Here is a 23604-nt window from a genome sequence, read left to right on the forward strand (position 1 = left end):
CTGGCCAAAAGAAAAAAAAAAAAAAAGAAGAAGAAATCTAATTGCTCCTCCTGATGATAGCATTTTATTCACTATCCAAAAAGGTTATTTGTAGACTACTTTGCTTTCCATATCCTCTTTGTCCAGTGAAAAAGAAGAGTTCATAGTAACCTCAATTGCTTCTTATGTATTCAACTTGTGATTCAGGGTTAGCCTCTCCCCCAACTCCAAAAAAAAAGTCCACCAGACCCCAATCTCCCCATCTCATCCAAGAAATGTAAATATGATGCTGATAGTCCATACCATCCCAAGCAGAAATCAAGACTCTATTGCAAAATTAACCTGAATCAAAAGGCCTACACTTGAGGCATGGCTCAAGCTATAGAGCACCTGCCTAACAAACACAAATCCTTGAGTTCAAACTCGAGTACAGAAAAAAAGTTTTCTTCACTTACCTGTTTTATGTGATAAAGTGATAACAGTTGGCATCAACTTTTGCATCAATTTCTGTTGCATTGAGTAAAGAATGATGTAACAGTCCTATTTTAGAGTGTCATTATGAATAGTAAGTAAGCCAGAAATTTTGTTTAGACTTGGCACTGTTGTCTCATACCTGCAGTCCTAGCTACTTAGGAGGCTGAGATGTGAGGATCATGGTTCTAAGCCAGCCTGGGCAGGAAAGACTGACAGACTTTTTATCTCCAATTAACCACCAGAAAACTGGAAGTGGAGCGAGCTATGGCTTAATGTTGTAGAGCACTAACCTTGAGCAGAAAAGCTCAGGGACATCATCCAAGCCCTGAGTTGAAGCCCTACAACCAACCAAAAAAACACATAAAAAAAAAAAACAACACTTTATTTAGGAGTTAATTTAGGAAAAAAAAAATTCAACACTTTTTGCACATTTTGGTAGACATCCCTTCTGTTAAACCTAGCACCTAACCCAGGAGAGCATCTTTTGATCTTCCCTAAGCCTTTTTTTAAAATTTAATTTTATTTATTAATTTTTCATTGTGAGAATACCATACAGAGGACTTACAATTACCTGGGCAAGATAATGAGTACATTTCTTATCAAGCATTGTGGCCTCCTCTTTGTTTCCCCTTCCTCTCCCTTCCCAAAGTTGTGAAGTTCGTTTTTTCCTGGACATAACGACTTGTACATCTCATTGTTGCAATGGGTCTACCTGTATCCTTAGTTAAACGATTTGTTTTTGCCCTTCCCCTCCACAAATCATACCAACATCAAATATAGTGGTGAAAACAGGGGTTATACCGTCGGGGAGGGACATACAAAGCAACATAGAAATCATCTTATAAATATGTTAGAAACAATTGCATGAAAGAAAACAAAACACTTGAATACTTATCTTGGGCTTCATTCCCCTAACATCAACTTATCTGACCTTTTCTGCTGGACTCAGACATATACTAGTTAATCGCATAAGCCTTTATCTCAGTATTTACACAACTTACTAAGTGTGGATCAAAACAGATGCCAGTGATTACACTTCACAGTCCTGTTCTTTGCTGCCCTCTGCTGGTAAATTAGCTTGTTACATGTCTTCCTGTAATGAATTGTTTCTCTGAAAACTCACTGCTATTCATGTAATTTGGTTTCAGTTCCTTCCTCATGTCCCAACTCCTGTCCTACACACAAAATGTTTGCTTATACTAGAATCTCCCACTTCATAATTTCCAAGTAATTTTTTTCCCACAAGGATTTTTAATTCCTAGATAAATCTGGAGATTCAGTGACAGGTAGAGGATGGGGGAAAGAGAAGGTTTATATCACCCTGTTCCACAGTCTGCACACTACTTTGCCCCTTACCCAGATATATCAGTAATCTGTGAAAGAAAGACATGTGGTTAGTCAGCTGATGATTATTTTTGTTGAAGACATACCATGTCTTCCAGGGCTGCCTCGTATATTTCAGCAAAAGGAACTAGATAGAAGAAACCAGATAAGACAAATTAGAAGTTGAAGGCCACAAAGGAATAGCTGGCAAAGCTACAATTTAAAGTGTTTGATTCTAAAGTCCTACTTTTTCTGTGATTCCATGCTGCCAGCCTTTAGTGTAGCTAGGATTACAAGTGTGAGCCACCGGCACATGGCCATACCTGTCTTTTAAGCCATCACACTGACACTGTCCTCATCTTTCTAGACTATAACTTATTTAGGTTAAAACTTATGAACTCATGTAGAATACAGACACATTGTAAGATCTCTTCATAGCTCTGGGTTGTCAGTGCCCATTGCCTAGTGGTTAGTTTGCACCTTGACAAAGGAGACAAAGACAAAACAGCAGTTAAGGAATTGTATCTCTTTACCTTGCATTCTACTGGTATATGAACAAAATATATAGCCATCCTGCCATATGAAAATCTAAGTCATGGACTCATATCCTTTTTAAGGTAATACCTGATTTTCTTACTAATCATCTGACACTCAAGAATGAACTGGTTAATTTCTGCTTATATATTCTTCTTACTCTCATAAACAACAATTTCTGTCTATTAAGATTTTAGCCTCAAATCGCATTTCTTCCAGGTAGTGCTTAATTAAATGTTAGCATTGAACTGGTCTTCTATAGAACTGTTACAGAAAATGTCAACATGTAATTGCTGATATCTCTTCTTAGGACTACAGGTTTTTTTCTTTACTTGCTTTCTGATCTGTTAGGGACACATCTTCTATATGGTTGATAGTCTCTAAAAACCCTTAAGTAATATTCTTTTTTCACCTACATGCTTCAACTTGTTTCTACTTCAAGTTCATTAGTTTCAACAAGCTGCCAAATGCAGAATCATAGTATCATTTACTTAATGGCATCTCTGTAGACTACCCTTCACTTTTTTAGTTTGATATTCAGCCTCTGCCCAAGTCTCAGTACTACTCTGAGATTATATTTTCCATACTGGCTATGGTTTTAATAAAATTACTATCCATGATTTCTAGGACAAGATATAATAACTACTTTCTTCTTTTTTTTAAGACTAAAAAGAATGATAGTTTATTAAAATTTACCAGAGTTTGGGATAAAATAATTTGGTTCATCTATGGTTAAACTATAGTCTAGTGTTCTAATATGCCATTCACATGTTCTCCTTAAAAACCATTTTAGTCAAGTTGCCAGTGGCTCATGCCTGTAATCCTAGCTACTCAAGAGATTGAGAGATGAGGATAGTAGTTAAAAGCCAATCCAGACAGGAAAGTCTGATCTCCAATTAACCACTTAAAAACCAGAGTGGTAGAGCTCTATCTTTGAGCTCAGGGACAGCACCTAGGTCCTGAGTTCAAGCCTCACAACAAAAGACAAATTAGGAGTTGGAGATATGGTTCAAGTGGTAGAGCATCAGCCAGTAAGCAGAAGCATCAGATACCAAGTTTGAATCTTGGTCATAGACTTAAAACTAATAAAACCACTCACAATAATATTTCAGCATAAATTTTAATTTTTCAGTATTTTCACACATAAAATTGAAAAATTCCTCTCATTTTATTGAATTAGAAATTGTATTTTATAAGTACAAAAGATTCAATATTAATTTACTGTATCAAGCCAGTTCTCATTGTTATGAATACTCTTCTTCCAGGATTCACCAAAAGCCCAGCTACGCCGGACAATAGAATGTTGTCGGACCAATTTATGTAACCAGTATTTGCAACCTACACTGCCTCCTGTTGTTATAGGTAGGTTAGCACATGCTTCTCTGCAAAATTTTCTGTTTTTAACAATAAAAAAGCTGCATAGAGTTCTAGGGCTTTTGTTTTTTTTGTTGTTGTTGTTCTTTTTTCTGCCTTTTAACAGGATATGATAGAAAGAGCCTGTGTTCATATGTTTTATGTCTTTCCACTATCAGGCCCATTCTTTGATGGCAGCGTCCGATGGCTAGTCGTGCTCATTTCTATGGCTGTCTGCATAATTGCTATGATCATCTTCTCCAGCTGCTTTTGTTACAAGTAAGATATCTGTGGTTCTTCAAATTTCTCATTGTTATTATAAAGATGATGCACAGAGGGGTTACAGTTACATAAGTCAAGTAGTGAGTACATTTCTTTTTGGATAATGTCACCCCTTCCCTTGGTCTCCCAGTTTTTCTTTCCCAACCCCCCCCATAAGTTGTATATAGTTCATTTTCCACATGGTGTCCAGTGAGTACCATTGCTGCAATTGTTCATCCTTTGCCCTTCTACTTTTGTGCCTCCCCCAACAATCCCAAACACATATAAGCAAACAAACAGAGCAAAAAGGAAAGAAAACAAAAATAGCAAAAAAGAAAAAAAATCTTGCTTTCATTTCTTGTACTTTATTTTGATAAATATTATTTTATATGATCAGATACACATAGGTATTGTGTCTTTCTGTTCCTCTCCTAAGAGTATTCACCTTTGGTCTCACTATTTGTGAATGCCTAGAGACCTGTATAATTTATTACATTCCTGTATCTTAGATTTAACTTCCATATACAAGAGAAAGCATACATTGTTTGTCTTTCTGAGTTTGGCTTGTCTCACTTAACATGATTTGTTTGGGGTCCATCTATTTCCCTGCAAATGAAATATTATTCTTCCTAATGGTAAAATTTCATTATGTATAGGTACCATATTTTTCAGATACACTCAAAATATTTTGTTCAATAAAGCCAGTTGGCAGAAAGTATTAACTGCTATGTACTGTGCAGAAATTGTTAATTTATATTCTTTAATTACATAGTTACTTAATTTAAATATGTATATCCTTGAAGAGAAAAAATTACCAATTAAATGGATACAATGTCATATTTCTTTTTTTGGGGGGGCGGGGGGTCCGGTTGTGGGGCCTGAACTATGGGCCTGGGTGCTGTCCCTCAGCTCTTCAGCTCAAGGCTAGCGCTCTACCACTTGAGCCACAGCACCACTTCCGGCTTTTTTCTTTTTGCTTATGTGGTGCTGAGAGGAATCAAACCTAGGCCTCAGGCATGCAAGGCAAGCGCTCTACCACTGAGCCAACTTCCCAGCCCACAATGTCATATTTCTATGTTCAAGAATACTCCTGATTTTCCCCCCTTATTTGTAGAGTGGTTAGTTTCTTAATGTCTGAATTTTTGTAGCTTGTCTCCAGAAACCAACTTGCTTATACTTTGGAGCTTCTAAAGTATTTGTACTTAATCATAATACAGAAAGCAGCCATTAGAACAAAGACAGCCCCTGGTGAATATAAACTTCAGTACTAAAACATTGTCATAATGGGATAATATTAGATACCAGTGGAGCCATAAATAAAATCTAAGTACATGAAGAAATTTATTATATGGTAAAGGTAACATTTCAGATCACTGAGGAAATTCTTTTAAGGTAAATGGATTTGAGACTAGCTATATAGGATAAATGAATTTGGAAAAACTCTCTATACTGAAATAGATTAGAAACAGACAAAGTTATTCTTAGAGAAATCTGCAACCTGAAGAAAAGACCTAAAAATACTGCCATTAGGGTCCAGTAAAATAGCCTAGACAGACATCTTACAATGAGACCTATAATTAATCATCCCTACAAATACAGTAACAGCTGCCAGAGAGAACATCAGTGCTAAATACTGACTGTGAGAAACAGGAGCTGTAAGATTGCCTATGTTACTGCCTTCAAAGAGTTTGTCTGCAGGACACAGAAAGCACACAGTCATACTCCAGCCTCTATAAAATCTTCCCTTATCCCTCAGTACATTTAAGATTTTCTCCTTTTATCACTGATTTTAAGCAATCCAATTATACTGTAATGTGTTTTCTTTGTTGTTTTTTTTTTTTTGTTTGTTTGTTTGGTAGTGAGGCTTGAACTCTGGCCTAGGACTGTCCCTGAGCTCTTTAGCTCAAAGCTAGCACTCTACCACTTGAGCCACAGGGCCACTTCTGGTTTTCTGGTGGTTAATCGGAGATAAGAGTCTCACAGACTTTCTTGGCTGGGTTGGCTTTGAACTGCGATCCTGAGTAGCTAGGATTATAGGCATGAGCCACTGGCACCCGCTTTTCTTTGTAATTTCTAATACTTAAGAGTGTTTGGTAAGTTTTTTAGATTTAGGGGTTCCTGATTTTCATTCAGTTTGGAAAATTTTTGGTCTTCCCTCCCCCATCCACCTTGCTGGGGCTTGAACTCAGGGCCTTGAACTCTTTCTGGGTCTTTTCCTCTCAAAGCTGGTACTCTGCCACTTGTGCCAGAGCTACACACCTCCAGTTCCAGCTTTTATCTGATTATTTGGAGATAGGGATTCTTGGATTTGTCTGCCCAGGCTGGCTTTGAACCAAAATCCTCAGATCTCAGCCTCCTGAAAAGCTAGGATTATAGATAGCATGAGTTCCTGCTGCCCAGTGGTGCTGAACAATTTCTGGTTGGTGCTGAGTAGCAGTTTCCTGCCCTTCCCTAGAAGTAGGTTACTTCTTGTGGCAGGGTCTTATGTCCACAAGACCTTTCCATCTCCCTTTTTTTCATCTTCCTTCTCCAGAACAGACAGCATTGCTAACACATTCCCCCCGAAGCAGAGAAATTTCAGTTCTGTTCCCTCAGAAGTGATAGTTCGTTGCCTGGAAGAAGTTATACAGGAAAAATAAATCATTGTGTGTAATGAGGCCATATGTTAATATATATACAGTCATCATAATGTCAACAGGGACGTTGATCTGAATAAATGATATGTTACAGCTGTGTTGGGACAATTCAAGGATATAATTGTTTGTTCTTTAGGAAAGCATACAAGAGTGTTAAATGAGTTATATATTCATTTTCCAAAGTGTGAGGTCAATGGTTAAGAGCCCAAGATTGGAAAGACTGAAAATACCAATGCAAAAATGTTTCTTAGAAATGACAAGGCCAAAAGTAAAGAATTAAACCTCAAGAAGCTAATTGTTGTCAGGTATAATAATGCATACTTAAAATCCCAGCACTGGGGAGGATGAGACAGGAGGACCAGGAGTTTTAAGTCTAGCCCTGGTTATAGAAGAGATTACCCTCCTAACTCCCTATTCCCAACCCCCAAAAAGAAAGCTTAATGCAGTGGCTTAAGCCTATAATCCTAGTTGCTTGGGAGGCAGAGATGAAGAGATTACAGTTAAAAGCCAGATGGGCAAAAAATTAAGAAAGTCATGTGACTGGGCACAGTGGCACGCAGATGTCATTGTTGTCCACATCATCTCAGAGAAGAATAAGTAGGATCACAGCCCAAAGCAGTCCAAACACAGATCAAGATTATAGCAGTAGAAAAAGTGTCTAGAGGCTTGACTCAAGTGGTAGAGTGCCTGCCTAGCAAGTTTGATCCCCTGAGTTCAATCACCAGAAACAAAAAGAAATGTGTGGTTCTGAAATAGGTAGAAGGAAAGAAGACAGGAGTGATGTTTTGTTGCTAAGCTAACAACTATGCGATATTTAAAAGTAGAAGCTGGCGTCGGTGCGTCATACCTGTAATCCTAGCTACTCAGGAGGCTAAAATCTGAGGATCGCAGTTCAAAGCCATCCAGGGCAGGAAAGTCCATGAGAATCTTATCTCCAATAAACTACTCAGAAAAAGCTGGAAGTGGGGCTGTGGTTCAAGTGGTAGAGTGCTAACCTTGTGCACAAAGAGGCTCAGGGACAGCATCCAAAGCTCTTGAGTTCAAGCCCCAGGACCAGCAAAATATAAGATAAATGTAGATGAACAAAGAACTCTGATAAATATTAAATACTAAGTTTTATAAACAAAATTTGATAAGTATTGAAATTAACTTCTGGGTAAAGGCATAGGAAGAAATGAAAACTTATATGATAGTAGAAGGCTTGTACCTGGGACAGCCTTTAAGGAAGCCAGTGGAGCTTTTCATAGAATTCCAGATTCAGCTCTAACTTCCAGAAAATAATACCAGAGAAATGTTCCATTTCACATTTGGATGTAATGAGATAGAAACAATCTACCTGGAGAGTAGTAGACAGCCACACAGTAGATTGCTGTATAAAATTCTAGGTGCATTGCTAAGTGAAAAGCAGTGTGGTCTGGGAGTGTAGCTTAGTGGTAGAGTGCTTACCCCGCATGAAGCCCTGGGTTTGAGTCCTTAGTACCACATACACAGAAAACGCCAGAAGGGGCGCTGTGGCTCAAGTGGTAGGGTTATAGCCTTGAGCAAAAGAAGCTCAGAGACAGTGCCGAGGCCTTGAGTTCAAGCTCCACTACTGGCAAAAGAACAAAAAGAGAAAAAGCAATGTGCAGGGCAGTGCATACTATATACAGCCACTTCTGGAAGAAAGAGTAAAGCAGAGGAAGTTACCAACAGTATGCATTGTTCTGTTTGAATATGCATAATTTATAGTCACTAGGTTACTCAGGAATGAGAAATATTTCCATTTCTTCAGAAAAAAAAAGGGAAATAGTTGCTTTCCAAAGAAGTGATTTGATGACTTAGAGATGGGTGTGAGAGGAAGATTTCTCACTGTACATCCTTTTGTGCCTTTGAATTTCAAGCCATTTGAGTCAATTTCCTATGGGTTTTTTTTTTTGGGTCCGGTCATGGGGCCTGGACTCTGGGCCTGGGTGCTGTTCCTCAGCTCTTCAGCTCAAGGCTAGTGCTCTACCACTTAAGCCACAGCGCCACTTCCGGCTTTTTTCTCTTTTTGCTAATGTGGTGCTGGGGAATCGAACCCAGGGCCTCATGCATGCAAGGCAAGCGCTCTACCACTGAGCCACCTTCCCAGCCCTCCTATGTATTTTTTTTCTTTATGATTATTTGTTTAAAGACACATAAATAAAGTTACACTATATAACCCAGGTTGGCCAGGTCCTGTGATCTTTCCGCTTTACTTAGCCTCCTGAATGCTTGGCTTACAGGTGTGCCCAATCATACCAGGCAAGTCTATGTAAAGTTTTAAAAATGAAAATAAAACTGTAAATATGGAAGTGGAGCTGTGGCTCAAGTGGTAGAACACCAGTCTTGAGTGAAAAAGCTAAGGGACTACACCCAAGCTGTGAGTTGAAGCCCCATTACTGGTGCATACGTGCACACACACAACATGCACAGAACCATGTAAATATGGCTACCTAATATTGGAAACAAATCTATTTTGGTTTGTTCTCTCATTTCCATTGCATGATACAAATTCCAAATAAATTAAAGGACTAAATGAGAAAATCAAAAAATTTAAACCTTGAGAGAATGACTTATTACATTAGAGTTAGAAAGATTGAAAGGAGATCAGTCACTTTATTACATTAAAATTAAAAATTGACATAAAACACCATAAACTGGAAAGTCATCACAATCACAGACTGAGAGAACATTATGGTAACATACAAGTATTAGAGACTAAGTTGGTTAATGTCCAGGTTATATAAAGGAGTCTTGTGAACCAATAGAAGAAAATATGAAACCTTAATTGAGTAGGCCATTGAGGGAAAGAAACTGAGAAGGAAAATAATTCAGACTCATTAGTAATTAGAGGAAAGATAATTAAACCATACTCATCCAGACTGGCAAAAGTCCAAAAATATGACACTTCAAGGTTTAGAGAAAGAGGAAATAGATATTGTGATGTTTTTCTTTTGGTAGGAATATAATTTTACTTTGGAAAGCAGCTTGGTGTAGTATGTATAAAATTGGATTTGTGTATGTCATCAGGAAAATTACACGTCGGCACCTAAGAGAAGAGCACAGAAATGTTTATTAAAACACCAATTATATTAGTAAACTTTGAGGAATAAATGTGGTCTCAGGCCAAGTCATGGCAAATTCTTTCCCTTTTCAAAATGAAATATATATTTTTTAATTTTTTTATTTTTATTTATTTTTAATTGTGAAAATACTGTACAGAGGGGTTACAATTACATGGGCAAGATAATGAGTACATTTCTTATCAAGCATTGTAGCCTCCTCCTTTGTTTCCCCTTTCCATCCCATCCTCCCCCCCCACCAAAGTTGTAAAGTTCATTTTAGACATAACAACTTGTACATCTCATTGTTGCAATGGGTCCACCTGTATCCCTATTTAAACGATTTGGTTTTTTTTCCCTTCCCCTCCATAAATTATAACAACATCAAATACAGTGAAAGCAGGGGTTATACTATGGGGGAGGGACATACAAAGCAACAAAGAAATAATCTTATAAATGTGTTAGAAACAATCGCATGAAAAAAACATTTGAATACATATCTTAGGGTTCATTTCCCTAACATCAACTTATCTGACCTTTTCTGCTTGACTCAGACATATACTAGTTCTTGCAAATAAGGGAAACCATGGGACCTATGTTTCTTTGGGCCTGGCTGAAATATATTTTTTCATTTAACTTAAAAATGCAGTTAGAATCATAAAGGGGTAAATATGAAGTTGAAAGCAAATACACTACCTATCCTTTCTCATCTTTTTAAACTTAGACATGACAGAATTTTAAAATTAAGTACTTTTTACAGCTGGGATGCCACTTACATGTTTTTGTTTTGTTTTTAAGACAAGCTCTTGCTAGGTCTGGTTATCCTTAAATTGAGGATCTTTCTTTGTCTCTCAGTTCTGGCATTACAGATACACATTACCATGCCTAGCTTTTTTTTCAGTTTGTTTGTTTTTTTAATCTACCAGTGCTCTGTAGACATCTCTCCATTTTTACAACACAGCGTTTTACTTTCTAAACTCCCATTTCTATGCATACTGTAACAGCCTATTTTCCTGTGACAAGACAGCTTTGGATATGATTCTATCTGAAGGAAGGTGATGGTATTGAGAACCTCAAGGTTTTTCTTAGCTCAAAATTTTATAGTTTTTCAATGTTAATACAGATTTTTCTGCTTTATTTGAAAGACATTATTGCAAGACTATTTCAAGCAGACGTCGTTATAATCGTGATTTGGAACAGGATGAAGCATTTATACCAGTAGGAGAATCATTAAAAGACCTTATTGACCAGTCACAAAGCTCTGGTAGTGGATCGGGACTACCTTTATTGGTAAGTTATAAAGATAAGACATGTGAACTTATGTGTGTGTGTGTGTGTGTGTGTGTATACAAATACACACACATATATATAGATATACACATATGAGACAAATAAGAGCCATAGTAAGAAAGAAATGTGATTGAAGGTTGGCTTTTGTGTTTTTGAAACAGGGTCTTATACCTTTCCCTAGTCTGGCCTCAAATTCATGATCTTCCTGCTCCACATCCTGATTAGATTGAATTAAAAATATGTGGGCTGGGGTGCTGGGAAGGTAGCTTAGTGGTAGAGCACTTGCCTTCCATGTATGAGGCCCTGGGTTCGATTTCTTAGCACCACATAAGCAGAAAAAGCTGGAAGTGGTGCTGTAGCTCAAGTGGTAGTGCTTGCCTGTGGTGCTGTGGCTTAAGTGGTAGAGTGCTGGCCTTGAGCAAAAGAAGCTCAGGGACAACACCTAGGCCCTGAGTTCAAGCACTGAGACTGGCAAAAAAAAAAAAAAAAAATTGTGTGTGTGTTTGTGTGTGTTCCACAACGGTTGGTTGGTTCTCTAGCATTTTAATAGCCATCTGAGAGAAGAATAGTCATAAGATTATATTGGTTGAGTGAAGTATAACTTTTAGATTTAAAGAGGTTATAAATCTAACAGGTAAATATATGTGGAGATAACCAAATTTAAGCAAGGATAGAACTCCAAAATACAAGATAAGCCTGATGTTGGTGGCTCACACCTGTGATCCTACTCAGGAGGTGGAGACATGAGGATGGTTCAAAGCCAGCCCAGGCAAGAAAGTCTATGAGACTTTTAACTTCCAGTTAATCACAGAAAATGCCAGAAGTGGCACTGTGGCACAAGTGGTAGAGTGCTAGGGATGGTTTCTAGGCCCAGAGTTCAAGCTCTAGGACAGACAAAAAAAAAAAAAAAAAAAGATACAAGATAAATCATATAGAATGAAATCTGTAGTCGAGTTGGAAAGATAAACTACCTTCATATGCAGACAATGATTATTTACATAGGAAATCCCAACAATGATAAAATAAGGTTACTACAACTAGTAAGTTATCAGGTTATAGAATATGAAGTCATTGTATAAGTATTATTGAATTAATTTATACTAGCAACAAATACTTGAGAAATGAAAATTAAGAAATTTATTAAATGTAAGACTTTCACAGTGAAAATTATAAAATGAAGATCTAAATGAGTATTAATACATCTTCAATTTATGAATCAGAGGACTCTATTTAAAAGTATTAAGATTGTACTCTGTATTAAGATGTCAATGTTCAGGTTGGGCATAGTTGCTCATGTTTGTAATCCCAGCTACTTGGGAAGTAAAGATAAGAGAATCCTGGTTCAAGCTCATCTCAGGCAAAAAATTAGCAAGACCCTGTCTCAAATAAACCAAGTGGGGCCAGGCACACTGGTGGCCCACGTCTATAATCCTATCTATTTTATAGCTCTAGGCCACATGATTCTGTGAATCTGCTAGGAACTGTGTTTGCTAGACTTGCTCAGATAGAACTAGGCAATACAATTTATGAATAATATTAGCAGTTCACATGGTACTCTGTTGGAGTCAGAAAGAAACGGCAAGCCTGGATTCATAAACATTGTCAAATCTTTGCTTGTAGCACATTTGCTTTCTGTTGCCCAAAGCCTGAGTTTGTGAGGAAGGAAACTACCCAAAGATGACTGTGTTGTAGTTTGTAGTTTGCTCTACTGTGTATGATTTCAGAATACATGGTACGTTATTTCTTTTAAATATCTTATACATTTTAATGCTGGAGTTGGTTGATTGGTTATACCAAGATTTTTGATGGAATGGCCTATCGTATTTCTTACTAGATTCTATTTATCAAGATTCAAAATTTTTTACTTTTTTCTGTAAAGGTTCAACGTACTATTGCCAAACAAATTCAGATGGTTCGACAAGTTGGTAAAGGCCGATATGGAGAAGTGTGGATGGGAAAATGGCGTGGTGAAAAAGTGGCAGTCAAAGTATTTTTTACCACTGAAGAAGCTAGCTGGTTTCGAGAAACAGAAATCTATCAAACAGTGCTCATGCGCCATGAAAATATACTTGGTGAGTACTCAGTCTGCTCTGTATTCTGACAGGGTTAAAGCTGCAGGTGGAAACCTGCATAATGTATCCACATGAATTCAACTTCATATGTTTGGCTATCAGAAATTCATTAAAACTATACCCAGGCCCTTCATTTATTTACTGCCTACCTGAAGAAATAGCAGTGCATTTCAAATGGACAATAAATGTTATTTCAGTGGACTTACTCATATAGTAATGTAAAAACCAAGTCTTTATAGAAATAAGGTGTTTCTGGGGTATCTGGCTATCTGTTGCTATATTTACTTTTACCTTTCTTTAGCTTAACAAGCCAACATGCAGCTTCATTGTATGTTCTGTACTTAGCATGTGCTTCCCATCTCATTCACACAATATGAAGTAATTTAAGCATTATCTGATCAGCAGGGTCTATAGCTTTTTTGAGTTTTCTTTTCAGCAACTGTTTTACTGATTTGAAGAGTACATAGCTTGTTGCCAGGCATAAAACAGGCACTTAACTTGGTTTTCTATTTGTAGTATAACAAATTACCATGAACTAGAAGGCTGAAAACAACAGAAGTGTATTTATTGCTTTGTAGTTCTAGAGAGGCTGGAAGTTGGAAATCAAGCTGTTTACAGGGCCATGTTCTCTCAGAAAACACTACGGTGGGCATCCTTTCTTGCCCTTTGGTGTTCTCTGACCTTTAGACAGCACTCCAATCTCTTCTTTTCTGTTGTCCCCATGGCCTTTTTTTTATTCATTTTTTTATTGTGAAAATACCGTACCAGAGGGGTTACAATAACATGAGCAAGGTAATGAGTACATTTCTTTTTTTTTTTATTGTGAAAATACCATACAGAGGAGTTACAATGACGTGGGCAAGATAATGAGTATATTTCTTATCAAGTATTGTTGCCTCCTCCTTTATTTCCCCTTACGATCCCTGACCTCCCATTTCCCCCACCCCCACCCCTTGTCCCTTACCCCAGCCTCCCCGGCCAAAGTTATAAAGTTCATTTTTAGACATAATGTCTTGTACATCTCATCATTGCAATGGGTCTACCTGTATCCCTATTTAAACAATTTGTTTTTTCCCTTCCTCTCCCCAAATTATACCAACATCAAAAACAGTGAAAACAGGGGTTATACCAAGAAAGAAAAACCATTTGAGTCCTTATCTTGGGATTCATTTTGCCTAACATCAACTTATCTGACCGTTTCTGCTTGTCTCAGACATACACTAGTTACTGCAAATAAGGGAAACCATGGGACCTATGTTTCTTTGAGCCTGGCTTATTTCACTTAGCATAATTTTTTCCAAGTCTTTCCATTTCCTAACAAATGGGACAATGTCATTCTTTCTGATGAAGGCATAGAATTCCATTGTGTGTATATACCACATTTTCTTGATCCATTCATCTACTGAAGGGCATTTGGGTTGGTTCCATATCTTAGCTATGGTAAATAATGCTGCAATAAACATAGTTGTGCTGGTAGCTTTAGTATGGTCTTGTTTATGATTGTTTGGGTAAATGCTCAAAAGTGGAATTGCTGGGTCAAAGGGGAGACCTATGTGGAGTCTTTTGAGGAACCTCCATACTACTTTCCAAAGTGGTTGAACAGGTTTACACTCCCACCAACAATGAAGTAGGGTTCCCTTCTGTCCACATCCTCTCCAGCATCTGTTGTTATTAGAGTTCTTGATTCTAGCCATTCTAACTGGGGAGAGGTGGTATCTCAATGTTGTTTTGATTTGCATTTCTTTTATGGCTAGGGAGAATGAGCATTTCTTCATGTGTCTGTTGCCCATGGCCTTCTTTCATATATGTCTACAATCACATTTCTATCTTAGTCCTACCCTAATCCACCATGACCTCATCTTAATGTGATTCCATCTATACAGACCCTGTTCCCAAATAAGGTTACATTTATAAGTTCCCGGTAGACAAGATTGCATGGGAGGGGTATGACACTATTCAACCCAGAATAGCTCCCGTGACCACTTTGTTAAGGAAAAGAGGAAGAGAAAAGGTGAAGATAAGTGAAGGGTATGGGTATGGCAACATTGTGGCCACTATGTAAACAAGGCAGCTATGGGATGGTGCGTTATGGGTAAATTAGGAGTTGCTTTAGTTAGGATTTAAACATTTCAGCCTTAAACATTTTTCACATTATCAAAGTGAATTGAGACCCTTTCTAATAGAGAGCCATACAGATTTATCATTTGAATTGTTAGACATTATATGATCTTGGTTATGTTATTGAGATTACTGCGAATTTATTGCAAAGGAAATGATAGAAATAAAATTTTCGGTAAAGATATTCAAATGATTTTGCCAAGCAAATTAAGTTAGCTGCATATAATACACATAATACCTAAATTGTTCTTAGTATTCTGAATAAGCATTTATAACTATTCAGGGCGATCTCTGATAGCTAACTTTTTTTTAACATAACTGAACAGGTTTTATAGCAGCAGACATTAAAGGCACAGGTTCCTGGACTCAACTTTATTTGATTACTGATTACCATGAAAATGGATCTCTCTACGACTTTCTGAAGTGTGCCACACTAGATACCAGAGCTCTGCTCAAGTTGGCTTATTCAGCTGCCTGCGGTCTGTGCCACCTCCATACAGAAATATATGGCACTCAAGGAAAGCCTGCAATTGCTCATCGAGACCTAAAGAGCAAAAACATCCTTATCAAGAAAAATGGAAGTTGTTGCATTGCTGACCTGGGCCTTGCTGTTAAATTCAACAGGTACATCATGGTTCTTTGCCCACTGTTTTGAAATTATTTTAATCTCTAAAAGATATTTGTTTATTTTCATTCATTAAGATAGGGGATAGAAAGGCTTCTTTAAAAAAAAACTATTCTGTCATACTTCTTTATTTTCTTTTTGATACTTGGGGATTGAATTTGAGGCCTGCACTATGCAGGCATACAGTCTTTCTACTGAGCAACATCCTCACCCTATACACAGTTCTTTATTTCCTGCTGTAGAATTCCTCCTTCAGTTTGTGTACAGCTACTTCATCCTTTTTACGGGTACAGTTTTTATGAAATAGAAGTTTTTCCATATTACAAAACATTAAAGTTGTTTGAAGTTTGTATTTCTTAAAAAGAGAAGACATTGTTGTATTTTACTCACATATATTATATCCTTGAGGATTTCTGCAAGTGTTTCTTGATGATGGACCTCTATAGAAGAGGGGCTACTAAAAGTTTGCAAAGCCGGGCACCAGTGGCTCACACTCGTAACCCTAGCTACTCAGGAGGCTCAAATCTGAGGATGGCAGTTCAAAGCCAGCCTGGGCAAGAAAGTGCATGAGACTCTGATCTCCAGTTAACCACCAGAAAACTGGAAGTGGTGCTGTGATTCAAAATGGTAGAGCACTAGCCTTGAGCTAAAGTGCTCAGGGACAGTGCCCAGGCCCGGAGTTTAAGCCCCATGACCAACCTCCCTCCCCCCCCACCAAAAAAAAAAGTTTTTTTGCATATACTTAATTGTGGCATACTGTGTATTATCCCTTCAGAAAGGGTTTCAGTTTATACCCATAAATATATGGAGATAAGTATACTGTTTTTTATTACTACTTGGTATATCATTATTAATTTTTTAAAATGAGAATTACAAAGTTTTAGGAACTGTTGAAGCCCTATATAACAAAAATACATTTGTTATTTCAGAATTCATTTTAGACCATAAAATTACTAATGAATAAAACTATAATCACCATCTAAATCTTTCTCCCTAATTAGCGTTCTAAGTTGATTTAGAAGTAGCATATGTTAGAATAAATGCCCACTAGATGCTATTTTCAAAAATATAAGATATTATATTGATCTCTGCTTGAAGATAATTTCCAGGACCTACCAGGCCTCAAGGCACAAGCAACAAAGTATTCATGTATTTAACTCTAAAATTCAGTCCAAAACTTGTAAAACTGATCAGCAATTTATTAACATCAAGATGTGTATGAAAACATGGCCAACATAACTAAATTCATAGGACCCATGAAGGAAAAAATGTAATCCAGTCTCTTAAAGGCTGAGACTAACCTATGAGAATGGAAAAGAAAATTATTCCTCTTTATTTTCATGTTCACTTCTCACATATAGTTATCTACCCTCTCTTAAAGAGGCACCAAACTCAATGGCAAAAGCTGACCTGAACAGTGAACACAGATACCTTGTATAAGTAAGGTGTTTATTGTCTTAATGGCTTCGGTGTGAAGTCATTAGTGTTTACTGCAGACAGAGCACTAATGTTAAGTTACTGCTGTAACCCTCACTAGGGTATTAAGTATATAGTACATATTGAAAGGATATATGATTTTCTACTCTAAAGATGCTAAATTTCATAATATATCTGGCCCCAATGATTTCTGACAGGGAAGGTGAAATGAATATATATTTAGGCAGAAATTTTGATATATTTGAGAAAAATAGAAAAACTACTTTTTTCTTGACTCTCAGCCTGTGCATTGTCTTCCTTCTGTTGCAGTGATACAAATGAAGTTGATGTACCCTTGAATACCAGAGTTGGCACTAAACGCTACATGGCTCCCGAAGTGCTAGATGAAAGCCTAAATAAAAACCATTTCCAGCCCTACATAATGGCAGACATCTATAGCTTTGGCCTAATCATTTGGGAAATGGCTCGTCGTTGTATCACAGGAGGTAAGAGTTTGAGTATTATTTTCAGGGTTCTCCCCTCCCACCCCTGCCCCCCATGGTTGTGGGATCTGAACTCTGGGCCTGGGCACTGTCCCTCAGCTCTTCAGCTCAAGGCTAGTGCACTACCACTTTGAGCCACAGTGCAACTTCGGCTTTTTCTACTTATGTGGTGCTGAGGAATTGAACCCAGGGCCTCATGCATGCAAGGCAAGCACTCTACCACTGAGCCACCTTCCTAGCCCTATTTTCAGGTTTTATATGTATGTTTTGTCTAAAAAATAAAAATTTCATGGCCAGGCATGGTGTCATATGTCTATAATCTCAACTACTTGGGGGGTGGACATCAGGAAGATCACAGTTTAAGGCCATCTTGAGCAAAAAGTTAGTGAGACCTTGTCTCAAACATCAAGCTGGGAATGTGTGATTCACATGCGTAATCCCAGCCAGAGAGCACAAATCAGGAATAACTGAATAAAAACAATGCTAAAAGGAGATAAGGATATGGCTTAAGTGGTAGAACACCTGCCTCGTGAGGCCTTGAGTTTAGTATTACCTTCCCCCACAAAGGTCCATTTATGTTATTTAGATGTTTTGTATGTTGGGTCCACAAGCTTATTTTCAAGTCCTTTGGTAGCACTCATAGAACTCATGTAATCATCCTCACTGCTCAGATTTATTATAGTATAAGGATGAAAGTCAGAATCAGCTAAGGTGCCTGCAGCAAAATTCAGAGAAAACCAAGACACTCTTCTGAAAGTCCTCTCCCAGGGGAGCCTCTCAGGTTGAGATTCATTCTTCCCTCAATGAAGTGTGACATATGTGAAGTGTTGCCATACAGAGCTCAGTAGAGACCCTGCCAGCGCCAGCGCTGTGTGTGTGTGTGTGTGTGTGTGTGTGTGTGTGTGTGTGTGTGTGTGTGTGTGTGTGTGTGTGTGTGTGTGTGTGTGTGTGTGTGTGTGTGTGTGTGTGTGTGTGTGTGTGTGTGTGTGTGTGTGTGTGTGTGTGTGTGTGTGTGTGTGTGTGTGTGTGTGTGTGTGTGTGTCCTGGGGTTTGAACTCAGGCCTTGACTTGTTTGGCTCAAGACTACCCCTCTTTGAGCCACAGCTCCACGTCCAGCTTTTTGGGAGTTAATTGGAGCTAAAGAGTTTCATGGATTTTCCTGCCCAGCCTGGCTTTGAACCTTGATCCTCAGATCTCAGCCTTCTGAGTAGCAAGGATTATAGGTGTGAACCACTGACTCCCAGCTTTTTGTTTTTTCCCCCTACTTTTTAATTTTAAAAAAGAAAAGCAACATTTCATGAGTTTGCATGTGATCCTTGCTTGGAGCCATTGCTAGTTTTCTTTGCATCAATCAGTTTAGTATATGTGCTGCTGAGGGGAAACCTTTGCTTTGGGAGTTCAAATTCAGGGCCTCATGCTTACCAGGCTGTTCCTCTGCCACTTGAGCCATGCTCTTGAACCCTTTTTTGCTTTAGTTATTTTTCAGAGAGTCTGACATTTTTCCCAGGTCTGCTCAGACTGGGATACTCCTCTCTCCAGCCTGCTGGCTGCTTGGGATCACAGGCACATACCGCCACACCCAGCTTATGGGTTGAAACTGACTTTCACTTTATTCCTGGGCTGGCCTTGAATATGATCCTCCTGAAGGCTGCTTTCCAGGATGACATGTGTAAACACTTGAGATTATAACATGAGCCATCACACCCACATCCTCTTTTCCTTCTTTATGGAGGGATCTGTTGCAGTTCTGTAACTCAGTGAGAGATCCCGCATTTTGTTTGCCATGTTTGTGCTTATCATGTTTTCTCATTCCCTGCAGGGATAGTGGAAGAGTACCAGTTGCCATACTACAACATGGTGCCCAGTGACCCTTCCTATGAAGACATGCGTGAGGTCGTCTGTGTCAAACGTTTGCGACCAATTGTGTCTAACCGATGGAACAGTGATGAAGTAAGTGGAGCTGAACCCCTATAACAAGTGATTAGCGAATGTTACCACAGGTATACCGTCTTCTCATTCACATTCTCTTTGCTTTTCAGTGTCTACGAGCAGTGTTGAAGCTAATGTCAGAATGCTGGGCCCACAATCCAGCCTCCAGACTTACAGCACTGAGAATCAAGAAGACACTTGCCAAGATGGTTGAGTCCCAAGATGTAAAGATTTGACAGTGAAATAGTCGTGAGGAGGAATTCTAGACTGCCAGATCCTCTGGCACCAAAGGAATGGAGGAATTAGCATGGACCAAGGATGGTCCTTGGTTCTCAGACTCCTCACTACACCTTCACAGGCTGCTAACAAACTTCTCAGTACTCTGTAGAAGACAAGCTGGGAACTTCTAAACACTTCATTCTTTATATATGGACAGCTTTATTTTAAATATAGTTTCTGATGCCTTTTTTTTTTAATTGGGTTTTATGAACTACATCAAGACTGCAATCCTGATTATAAGTCTCCAGTCAAACTTTGGGTACTGAATTGCCTGTTCATAGAATGGTGCTTTCTGTGAAAGCCTTAGGAGATAAATGAAAATGAGTTGAGCAGAGTGAAGAAATACACACTTTTGCCTTCTGCCTAAGAAAATGTAATGTTTGTGTTCTAACTTTGTAAAATAGTCTCTGGATTATCTCTCTAGGATACAGCTTACTAATGTTAGTCTGCCATGCCTTCTTTCTAATGGACTGTCTGCAAGTGCACGTCAGGACCCTCTGTTGCCATTGGAATTAGAAGAAAATTACTTATGAATGCACAGAAAGATATTGGTGGCCAATGGTTTTGTGCTTTAAAAAATGCAATATCTGACCAAGGTTCACCAATCTGTTAAAAGCCATACCTCACCTTGAAAACGAGGTAGCTTCTCCACCAAGTTTATTTTTAACATACTTGTTGCTATAAGGCCAAAAGAAGTTAGAAGTATCCGTAAATGTGGATTGTTTTCCTTCTACCACCATGTTTTTTAAATTGTTATTTTTACCATGGAAAGCCTCCGATCCAAAGTTGGAGCTTCCTATGCCATGAACCATGCTTGTAAAGAAAATACTTCTTACTGAAGTAAATTACCATATTGGATAGCAATGTAAGTGCCTATATTTCTCCTGCATTCTGTATGCTCAGTAACTTTTAAAAGGGAAGTTATTTATATTTTGTGTGTAATGTGCTTTACTTGCAAATATCCTCTCCTTTACAACCATATTTTATATATGTACATAGATTCATATGAATATTAATATATTCATATGTACATTCATCCTATAGAACCAGCTCATATGTACCTCACATCCCATCCTTAGGGAAAAAAAATTGTTTGAAAGTAGAACTACATAATGAGTTTTCAGAATCCATATATATTCAAAGTAATACATCAAATCCAGGACTTTTCTAATTTTAGGCAAAAACTTCATTAAGATAATACCATCTCAGTTTTTCTTTATGAAAGGATTCTATAATTATAAATTTATCAGAGCTGATATAAATTTATCAATGACTGTTAATGTGTTTTAGACATCTAAATCATTTGAGATCTTTGGGTTTATGATTTCTGGTTCTAACTTATAAAGACTGAGGAGTCGAGCAGTATCTGTATCTACAACTAGTAGTTGTCTCTATAGCTGTATCTAGTCAGTATCTGTACAACTGTATATAGCTATTATTCAATCAAATTATACATATTTTACAGAAGACTTTTTATCTCTAAGAACAGTTCTGATTTACTTAACCATAGTACACTCCTGTCATGCTTTTTAAATACTATAGCTATGCTGAGCACACAAGTCATGAGAACATCAAGTGAGACAGTTTCCTTTCATAAAAACATGAAGTCAATGTGACTGCATCACCATACAGCCAAAAAAGTTTAAATTAAGTGGGAAGAAATCAGAGCATATATTCATCTAGCACCAAAAACATGATTGCCAATTGAGGCTGAAACTTAGCTTACTCTCTACACATCTTATTTCACAAATTTGAGTACTTCAGCTGTTTTCCTAAGTTTTCATTAACATAATTAGAGTGTCAGGTATTCATAAAGAGCAGCATATTTATCTATTGGTAATACTCATCTTGCTTTTTTCAGAATATGTTCCCCACCTGCTTCCTGAGAAAGACAGATAAGTTCATAAGAATTGCTGTGATTTGAGAACACTTAGAAAATATGGCATACTGAGTCTAAGTTAACTTTGATGTGTTTTTGACTTACCAAAATATAAATCTTTAAAATTACATGTCATCATCCATAGGAAAGGCAAAATTTTTTTAGAAATATTTTTAATGGTGTGTTGAGGCAAAAATGGACAGTTATGTGAGGCTACTGTAATGATTTTAAAATTAACTTGGTCTTAGTTCTGTTAATAATCTTAGAAACTTGATTAGTAAAAACATTTTACAGAATAATGTGTTCTTTAAAAGAAGCAGCTGCTACTTCATCTGGAATCCTAAAATATAAAGAAGGTATCTAAAACTGTCCCCCCCCCCCCCATCTTCTCTTATGTTTGAAAATTCATCCAGTAAGTCAAATATAGAAAGAATATGTGAAACCAGTAAGAGGAAGTATCTATCATGTACTTCCTTAGTTCCTAATCTTGGGATCTATGATTTGGTCCCATATACAATGTAGTGTTTTTAAAGTTTGTGGTGTCAAGCCAGGAACTGGTAGTTCACACCTGTAATACTAGCTGCTTAGGAGGCTGGGATCTGATCATGGTTCAAAGCCATCCTGAGCAGGAAAGTCCATGAGACTTTTATCTCCAATTAACTACCAAAAAGCAAGAAGGGGAACTGTGACTTGGATAGAACTTAGCCTTGAGCAAAAAAGTTCAGGGACAGCACTCATTTCAAGCCCCAGGACTAAAAAAGCCTATGGTTTCACTCAGTCTCTTTAAATATTTAATGCATGAAAACAAACCAGCAAAAATACCCTGAATAGAAACAGTAAAATTCTCCAAAGAAATTTCTCATTGCATTTGTTTGTACTGTTAAGTAATTTTGTAGGGCATATTTAGATTTGCTCCAGTGATCACTCTAAGCTTTAACTCATTATGACTTCATTTCTGAATAGAAAATTTGAATTTCTCTGGAAATACTTTTACAAAAGCTTTTTTCATCAGCATTTTATGTTGCCTTTCCAATGTCTAGAAGTGTTTGTAAACCTAGAAAGTGACCTTTTTGTTTTCATAAACTGTTGTGTTAAAATGTGCCAGATTTTTTATTTATTCACTCTGACAATATTCAAGAATTTTTTTCCAATGTTGTTTTGTTTTCTGTTAAGAACCAAAATGCAATACAGATTTTTAAAAATCTCCAAATTGACCCAGGATCAAATTTGACACGATTTATTCCAGGGCAGATTGTTTTTTAAAACTACAGTGCATTTCATTTTATTTTGAATTGTTTCTGACTAACCAAGTTTCAACAGAATATTCACTAGGGTAACATAACATAGGGACTCATCTTCCTGCCTCCATGTAGAAGACAATGAGAGCCACAAAGGGGACTCATGTTCATAAGAACCAATCTTAAGTCCTGGACAGCGTAGGAACGAACCCACCTGTGATAATCATCCCACAAGGAAAGTGTGAATACAGCTTTTGCAAAAGATTAAACATTAATGCAATTTTAGATTGTGCTATGTACTCTGCTTTCCATGAAGTTATTTAAGCCCTCTTGTGATCTTTGTCCTTCCCACTTAAAAATTAAAATGTAGTATATATTGTATAAAATGGAAGTATTATAGCTTACTTAGAAAAACTGTATATAGGAATTGACAAAAGGGTAAAAACAACAGTTTCATTATGCAATTGTAAAACACCAAAACTAGAGATTCGTCTTTGATATGTAACACACTAAATGTATTTTGTATAGCATCTGGTTTAAAAGGTGCCTTATTAAGTTTACCATTAATTGCTTTGTTCTATATACAGATTATGTCCAATGTATCATTTTTAAGTAAATAACCTTATTTTAGTA

The 23604-nt window shown here is 37.4% G+C and overlaps 1 protein-coding gene across 3 annotated transcripts in view; it reads left to right on the forward strand.

Annotated features, from left to right (window-relative positions):
- The window catches only part of Bmpr1a (bone morphogenetic protein receptor type 1A), a 142905-nt gene extending 119301 nt beyond the window's left edge, over positions 1–23604 (forward strand). For all 3 annotated transcript variants that reach the window (XM_070020763.1, XM_070020762.1, XM_070020764.1), the window contains 8 exons: positions 3576–3672; positions 3843–3942; positions 10768–10912; positions 12792–12984; positions 15429–15726; positions 17474–17649; positions 19466–19596; positions 19686–23604. In XM_070020763.1, the coding sequence (XP_069876864.1) occupies positions 3576–3672; positions 3843–3942; positions 10768–10912; positions 12792–12984; positions 15429–15726; positions 17474–17649; positions 19466–19596; positions 19686–19811 (1266 nt within the window). In that variant the 3' untranslated portion in view covers positions 19812–23604. The remainder of the gene's footprint in view (positions 1–3575; positions 3673–3842; positions 3943–10767; positions 10913–12791; positions 12985–15428; positions 15727–17473; positions 17650–19465; positions 19597–19685) is intronic.

Source organism: Dipodomys merriami, unplaced genomic scaffold, assembly GCF_024711535.1.
Source record: "Dipodomys merriami isolate MVZ:Mamm:240054 unplaced genomic scaffold, mDipMer1.0.p SCAF_14, whole genome shotgun sequence".
NCBI classification, from domain to species: domain Eukaryota; kingdom Metazoa; phylum Chordata; class Mammalia; order Rodentia; family Heteromyidae; genus Dipodomys; species Dipodomys merriami.